The sequence below is a fragment of the Erpetoichthys calabaricus genome, chromosome 4, assembly GCF_900747795.2.
Source record: "Erpetoichthys calabaricus chromosome 4, fErpCal1.3, whole genome shotgun sequence".
In the NCBI taxonomy this organism is placed as follows: Eukaryota; Metazoa; Chordata; class Cladistia; order Polypteriformes; family Polypteridae; genus Erpetoichthys; species Erpetoichthys calabaricus.
Window position 1 is genome coordinate 256,918,370 of NC_041397.2, and position 7,976 is coordinate 256,926,345.

A 7,976-nucleotide genomic window follows, 5' to 3' on the forward strand; every position below is an offset into this window, starting at 1 on the left:
GTTACATTTGGGGGAAACCTGGCACCATCCCTACAGTGAAGCAAGGTGGTGGCAGCATCATGCTGTGGGGATGTTTTTCAGCGGCAGGAACTGAGAGACTAGTCAGGATAAAGGGAAAGATGACTCCAGCAATGTACAGAGACATCCTGGATGAAAACCTGTTCCAGAGCGCTCTTGACCTCAGACTGGGGCAACGACCCTAAGCACACAGCCAAGATATCAAAGGAGTGGCTTCAGGACAACTCTGTGAATGTCCTTGAGTGGCCCAGCCAGAGCCCAGACTTGAATCCGATTGAACATCTCTGGAGAGATCTTAAAATGGCTGTGCACCGACGCTTCCCATCCAACCTGATGGAGCTTGAGAGGTGCTGCAAAGAGGAATGGGCGAAACTGGCCAAGGATAGCTGTGCCAAGCTTGTGGCTTCATATTCAAAAAGACTTGAGGCTGTAATTGCTGCCAAAGGTGCATCGACAAAGTATTGAGCAAAGGCTGTGAATACTTATGTACATGTGATTTCTCAGTTTTTTTATTTTTAATAAATTTGCAAAAATCTCAAGTAAACTTTTTTCACGTTGTCATTATGGGGTGTTGTGTGTAGAATTCTGAGGAAAAAAATTAAATTTAATCCATTTTGGAATAAGGCTGTAACATAACAAAATGTGGAAAAAGTGATGCGCTGTGAATACTTTCCGGATGCACTGTACATATATACATATATAACACACCAGAGAAAGTGATTGTATTTATTTTTTATTCATCAATTTTCAAACCTGACAATTCTATTTCAGGGTTTCAAAGTCTACGTAGGCATCATTGTGCACTAAACCTAGGAGCCATCTCAAGGCATTGGCACTTACATTGAGCCAGCTAAATGTTGCCAACCTGTCTTTGAAGGGGGGAAACACCCCCAAAGAAGACAGAAATTCTGCTCAGCTAAAGCTGTGAGGTAGCAAAGCTAAGCATTATGATCACTATCCCACTCAACAGACACTTGACCACAATCTGTCCCACACACTTCATAAAAGAAAAAGATGACAAGTCTATAGTTATTAGGTTCCAGTGGAGAAGGTCTCCTAGGTACCAGTATGATGAATTGCCACTTGTATAATATTATGGCCAGATCTAAATTTAAAAATCTTATATTTTTTAGATATTTATTTCTGAGGCCATAAGGTTCCAAAACATTAAAAAAGAGTCACTCTGGTCCTGTCACCACAACTGATATTTTGTATACTTTGACAGTATGTTAATATTAATTCCTCAAATGCCAGAATATAAATATCAATAGACAGAAAATTCCCTTCATGGAGCTGTTAAGGCTCTTGTTTACAACAAGGTCACATGATTGTGTGTTTACTTGAGCACATCAAGCAGCCCAGCCCAAAAATTAGGAGGATTTGTCAAAGAGAACCCACTCAGTTTTGGTTGGAGAGTGAAGCAAGCAAGGGTAGTGATGTCCTAAAAAGAAAGAAAAAAAAAAAAAACGTTTCACACTGGACTACTCTTTTTCCCCCCCATGACTTTTTGACAGTAAAATGTATTCAGACTGCTAAAACTAAAAACTGAGAAAAACTGTCTACTTTTTAAAAGTAACTTTTAACCCCATCCCTTCACTTTTCAGTAATTGGAGTCAAGAGCTTCCTGTAGTTACTGAGCAGATGCTCTGAGGGCCGTGGAACAATTTTAACCCAAACGTCTAATGAACTTCTCTATGACACTTGTGATATTGTGACTAAAGCCAAGCAGTTCATGCCTGGTGAACTAACAACATTATGCTATGACTGTCCATAATGAACTATAAACTCAAATGTAAAGTTATACAATATTTATTTTTAAGAAATAACCAGCAAACAAAGGCAATGTCAAAACAGTTTGAGATTTATTAAAAAAGATAATCTTACAAATTTACTTTATTAGTTCCCCACCCCCAACAATACATCCAATGTACTTTTCTGTATTAACACTGAATAAATATCATATATGTTAAATAAAAATGCAAGTCTTTGTTATAATCAGACAAGTTAAATTTAAATACATAATTCTGTAGTGACCCAACAAGACCATGACCCATGCATATATGAACTTCATAGTCTTAAAGCAGCAAATAAGAAAGGCGGCCTCCTCCATTGGCCTGAAATGAAGCAGCCTCCACCTCATAAAATATCTGATGTTATTATATGTCAGCTCTTCACCAGCTCCAATTTAGTTGCTTTAGGTGCTTCTATTACTTCCCCAGACATAAAGTCCTCCTGAAAAGAAAGATCAAGAATAAGTTACTTTAAAAAAAATAAAAATAAACCACAATTTTTTTTACAGTATCAAAAACTACACTGATATAATTCTTGATAAAGGGCACATATCTGGGATATTATATGCCATTGTTTAAGTGTGAATAATAATCATGAAATCTTGGAAAAAATTCAAGATATTAAATCCATCCATCCATCATCCAACCCGCTGAATCCGAACACAGGGTCACGGGGGGTCTGCTGGAGCCAATCCCAGCCAACACAGGGCACAAGGCAGGAACCAATCCCGGGCAGGGTGCCAACCCACCACAGGTTATTAAATCCTGACCTGACAATTTAAGACAAGAACCAAGACTTGCCTTCTCCTCAAATGTAATATTAACTTGACCGAGTTTAAATGGCAGTTAAAGTGGACCAGTAAATAGTAAAATTATTTACAGGAATTGAATTTTGGAATATGGAACACTAGCAGTCCGTCTAGGTTTCATATTTACTTTACATACAGTCAAGGTGTAACTTTTATGATGATTGTTTTCTATTAAGACTTAAATTGTTAGTTAGGTTAATTTTTGCTTGGTAATTGGTAGGTAATGAAAATCTGCCATAATGGCAGTAAACACTTTCCAAACATAAAAAATCTATTATAAAAGCATTATGCACTATGTTACTAGCAAAATCCTCACACATTTCCACAATAGGTTCATCTTCATCAGACCTCTTTATTGATTTATTTTTTACATTCCAATTACTACTTGAAAGATGCTAACTTAAATTAAGAAGAAACTTGGACAACTCAGTTTACAGTGCCTCACTCACTATGATATTTATAAGGTTTTGGAAAAAAAAATATATCATGCTTTCCGCTCAGCTGACAAAAGTTTATCCACTTCAAACAAAGCAGATAGTTTGCAAAACCTATTTTAAATTGATAGCATGTAAGAGAATTACATGGCCTTACATTTGAAAGTAGTTCCACCTTCTGGTTGATGCTACCACAAATATCTCCTCATTCATCTTTTCACCCAAATAAAGGTCCTGTCTGCTTTGAAGATTAACCACCCCCCCCCTCAAGTTCTGCAGATTACTATCTGGTTTAATATGCAACTATCACTTTGTGATTGACAGGGGAACTCTGCACCTTTAAATAAACTGTAGTTGAAACTGCTATCTATATTACAAACAATATAAAGAAATATTCTGATTCTGAACACATTTTTGAGTGACAACATTTACATTGATCCATCCTACTCCCACAGAATGCATCTTGTAAAGAACTTCTGCTAAATAATTGATATAATCTTTTGTTTAGTTCCTTGTCTACCACACTTCTGATGATTATGTTGCAAATTAAGCAGCAACAAATGAGGCATATCAGATTGCGCACAATACCATCCCTAATTTTAGATATTTACCCCATACCTCTGATTTGTGAGTGGTCTAAAAGCCCATTTCCAAGAATGCCTGCTGATAATATTTACCAGAGGAAAATTAATTCCAGGAGCAGAGATGCCCTTCTAGTACATCAGTGTATTTAATTACACTTTATGGAGCAGGCTATTCCACACTCAGTGAGGTTCTTTACACGTTTTTAGTATTTTTATTTATTAAAACACTTCTTGAAGTCTGCTAGTTTGCCCAGGTGTTCTCTTTTTTTTCCGATTCATAGACCAAATGTATTTGGTTTCATCTCAGAGATTCATATACCCCACAACTGTACAAACAGAACACAAAGATTTCCAGATAAAACAAACTAAAAAGGAAAATGGGGAGGAAGGGTTCAGCAGCTTCAATGTCAATCAGAGGATACGCCTATTGTGTTAAAAAAGCAAACAACCAAATAAATTACAATCAAAGCAGATCTATAAAAGATAGTAATTACTGTAACTGGTTTTAATTTTTCCAGTTAATCCTACCTTATCATAGATAACTCTGATTATTAATGAACAACTTGGACATGTGGCAACTTCCTCGCCATTTTCAAGATCTTCCTGCATAAATTTGAGAACAACAAAGGTCATAAAATATTTACTATTAGAAATGAACTGTAAGTACTCTACTGAACATTCTAATGGTATGTATCAATGTATTATTAATCTTAGCTTGCAATTCACACAAAATTTACTAAATACACACTTCAGAGATGACAATCAATACGGGTGCTTGTCTGAAAAAGTGCAGATAGTTCAAGTACTGATATGATAACAGAAGTATACATTAAAAAAAGTTTTATTTAAGGCAATTTTTGACACTTAATTCAAGAATTAAACATTTCTGGCTGTCAATTATATATATATAATTTTTGCACTCTAATATCAATGTTTTAATGATAATGTGTTTGAATTTTACATTTTCTAATATTAAAATCTAGGTGTAAAGCAATTTATTTTTAATTATTAACTGCAATGAGCAACATTGGTGTATATGTAGGAACCTGAAAGTTCTGTGTATCTTACTGGGTCAGCAGTCATTGGGTACAAATTTCCTATGTGTGGGACAGCACTGCCAAGAACTGACGATGGATTTAGAAGAAATTGCCAACAAGAAAAAACTACAGCGTGGTGCCAACATCATTATCATCATCATCAGACCTAGTTTAGTAGATCCAGGTAAAATGCTATTAACCACCGCTTCATATTAAGCTAGGTTTAATAAAGCAGTTTGTCAAAGTCCTGTCAAAAGATGGAGCCTATACTGTATATTTGGGCCAAAAGGTTTGTCTGAGGCTAAACTGGAAGGGCATTTTTGCTGGACCTGGTATTAGAAAATTAACTTCTTGCACTAAGGACAGTCATTGCTAAAGCTGCCCCTGCTTCTTTGTCTGGAAGTCTTCCCTTTTCAGTGTAATCCTCTTCAAGTTGACATTTGGCTCTTACATTGATGAATGAAAGCAAAAATACAGCTAGTCTCAGCATGGATGGCCCCTGGTCCTGGCTGCAACCCTAATCCTTAGCTTTTTTCCTTAATGGAGTTGGTGCTGTGCTGTTCCCTTGCTTGCTCGTCCTGATTTGGCTCTTTTATATTTTTGTTGTTGCTCTCAGTTTAAGGTAGCAAGGTTAGGTTTACTTTAGTATGGGGTGATAGGGCAGAGGGTGGGTGCCGAGCATTTGGTTTTACCTTTTTGTAATTCTTGTCAGTACGGCTTATATTCCTCTTTAAAGTGTTGGGTCTGTATTTCAATAAAAAAAATTGATTAAAAAAAAGTGTAGAAAACAGATTTGTGATGCAGAATCTGAAGGTGTAATGAATGACTTGAATCAAGAGGCTTGGGTATAATTCAAAGAAGTAATTTCTTACTTAGTTTTTAGGTAACAAAGATACAAATTATAAAGAAATCATCAAAAATATAATAGTTCATTTCAAGAAACTGGTTTGCAACACGAGTCTGAAAGTTAATTTTTTGGCTTCACATTTGGATTTTTTCTCTGAACATCTTGGAGCAGAGAGTGAAGAGCAGCAGGGTGAGAAGGATGTGAGAGAGAGAGAGAGAGAGAGAGAAGATATCAGTATGACGGCAGACTACTACTGGATGAATCACAGAGACGCACCAGAAAAAGAAAAACGGTGACAGAGTGATATGTAAAGCACTGTATATGTTGACTTTAATTACAAGTACTATTTGAGTTTAATAATTAATCTGCTATACAAATGTTTTAAAATATTACATTAAATAAATGTTTTGTGTTAAATTGAATTAGCACAACATCGTAATTTTGTGCTTAAATGTGTGATGATGGAAACACATCTTCATGAATGCAAATAAAAATATGAACTATTCACAATTAAAACAATTTCTGTGAGTTTAACTTTGCCGACCCGTGTAATAGTGGGCACTGACTTAATTTATAGCAACAGGCGCTCCGCCCAGGGCTTCTTCCTGCCTTGTGACAACCAGCGTAAGACACCGACCCTACGCCCCCGACCTAATGGATGATTGCAGAATTGTTTCGAGACTAAAGTTATCACACTACTTGAGCATTTTCGTACACGGGTGGCTCTGACGTCGAGCGCCCGCGGTCCCTGTTGTTGTCTGCGGGCAATTTAAAGTTACTCAGTAGAACTGATTCGGCAAACCGGGGTTCACACTTTGACGAGCCTCAGGCACGTATGTGGCTGGACATAAATCACTGCAGGATTCCCGGCCATTATTCCCACCCACAATCCCCTTTATGGATTAATCTTGGATACATTTTTGAAACTTTCCAGCACATGGTGTTTCAAAAAACTAACTTAACAATGTTATTTACAGTTTAGTTACTTTGATATAGTCTTTTTTGATCAAAACACGAAACAAAACGGCTGGTAACAGATTTGTCCAAGTAAACTTTTCTTTAAAGCTGTGTTACATCAAAGAGATTCTTTAAGACACCTCATCTACGCCAGAAACTTTACAGGATTACACGCGATTTACCTTCGTTACCGCAAACCGATCTCCACACGGGCAGGGATAATAATACGTTTCCGTATCCTCATCATACTCAAAGTCTTCAATTTCTACTTCGTCATGATATACTGCCATTTTCAAAAGTAGAAACCCACAAACACGTTAATAAACCCCACGTCCTCAGCGCGTGCCGGACAAGCACCGGCACACGTGATACACTACATAACCTTTCAACTCGGCGGCGCATTGCATTCTGGGATCGGCAACTTCTTCAGTCACCGGAGCTACTTGGCCTGTTCTGTAGTGCGTGTGCTACATCACAGAGTGGCGCTATAGGCACACACAAGGAGCCGTCGCGCTGTGTGCAAGGAGGCGTACAGCATGTCCGTCAGTCATTTTCTAACCGCCTAGTTCTGAACAGGGTCGCGGGGGTAGGCTGGAGCCCACTTCCGTTAACAGAGGGCGCAAGGCCGAGTATTTTAGATTATAAACCGTTTTTTTTATTAATAAGAAACGAATTTGGTATATTCAGAAAGTTGAAGGCAGCATAATAAGCGATTCGTTAATCTTTCTTGCAAATCAAGTAAAATAATAACATATACATGTAATGTATTCGTGCATAAGTTTAATTAGATTAATTTATCATTTATTCTTTTTCAGGAATTCGTTCATAGTCAATAAGTATTGTTACAGCTTCACACTATAAATAGTAAATAATGGGACAGTATTTCGAAGTCTTCTTTTTTGGTATTTTCTCATTGTTAGAAAGAAAAACCAACATTCCACCTGGTAAAATAGAACAATACAGCGAGAAGACACAAAAATTACGTTCATTTTTAAAAGCTATTTGTCATTGTATTTTATTAATTAATTTTCCAATATTCACTCATTCCATTGCAATTTATACCATGTTCATATTATTGTGAAATTCTTATTTGCATGCCTCCTCAGAACAGCTGACAATAATAGAGTATGTGTCTTGAGTGTGGGAAAGGCGCTACATAAGTAAAATATATTATTATTACTAACAAAAAGACACATACAAACACAAAACAACACAAACAGAATGCAACATACTTAAGGTATTATTAAGGCCCACCAATCCCAGGGTGTCCAAACTGAAAAGGCACCAACCAGCTACACACCCAGGTAAATGCATATACTCACACATTTTGAACAGCACATACAGTATATCAATAATAAATCAGGTACAGGCACTGACATACAATTCATCATTTTGCTTTATTTATTTATTTAAGCTGAAATGTCAGTTACTGAATAGTTTTTAGCAAAACAGTATCTTATTATTGTCACTTAATTTTTTTTTTCTTCTCTGCCACTGGGA

At 36.7% G+C, this 7,976-nt stretch overlaps 1 protein-coding gene across 2 annotated transcripts; it reads right to left on the reverse strand.

Moving 5' to 3' along the window:
* Nucleotides 1-1,863: 1,863 nt before the first annotated feature.
* Nucleotides 1,864-6,888, reverse strand: dph3 (diphthamide biosynthesis 3). Of its 2 annotated transcripts, XM_028800670.2 has the most exons (3): nucleotides 6,659-6,876; nucleotides 4,164-4,238; nucleotides 1,864-2,250 (listed from the first exon to the last, which is right to left on the reverse strand). In XM_028800670.2, the coding sequence occupies exons 1-3, from the start codon at nucleotides 6,764-6,766 to the stop codon at nucleotides 2,182-2,184; spliced, it is 252 nt and encodes an 83-aa protein (XP_028656503.1). In that variant the 5' UTR covers nucleotides 6,767-6,876; the 3' UTR covers nucleotides 1,864-2,181. The 2 variants fall into 2 exon arrangements, with proteins under 2 accessions (XP_028656503.1, XP_028656504.1); XM_028800671.2 differs by lacking the exon at nucleotides 4,164-4,238 and having other exon boundaries at nucleotides 6,659-6,888.
* Nucleotides 6,889-7,976: the final 1,088 nt, after the last annotated feature.

Coding starts and splice junctions, on each gene's coding strand:
- dph3 (XM_028800670.2), bottom strand. CDS start 6,766: ATGGCAGTATATCATGACGAAGTAGAAATTGAAGACTTTGAGTATGAT. Junction 4,239..6,658: donor ATCGGTTTGCGGTAACGAAG/GTAAATCGCGTG, acceptor AAATTTATGCAG/GAAGATCTTGAAAATGGCGA. Junction 2,251..4,163: donor TCAGAGTTATCTATGATAAG/GTAGGATTAACT, acceptor CTTTCTTTTCAG/GAGGACTTTATGTCTGGGGA.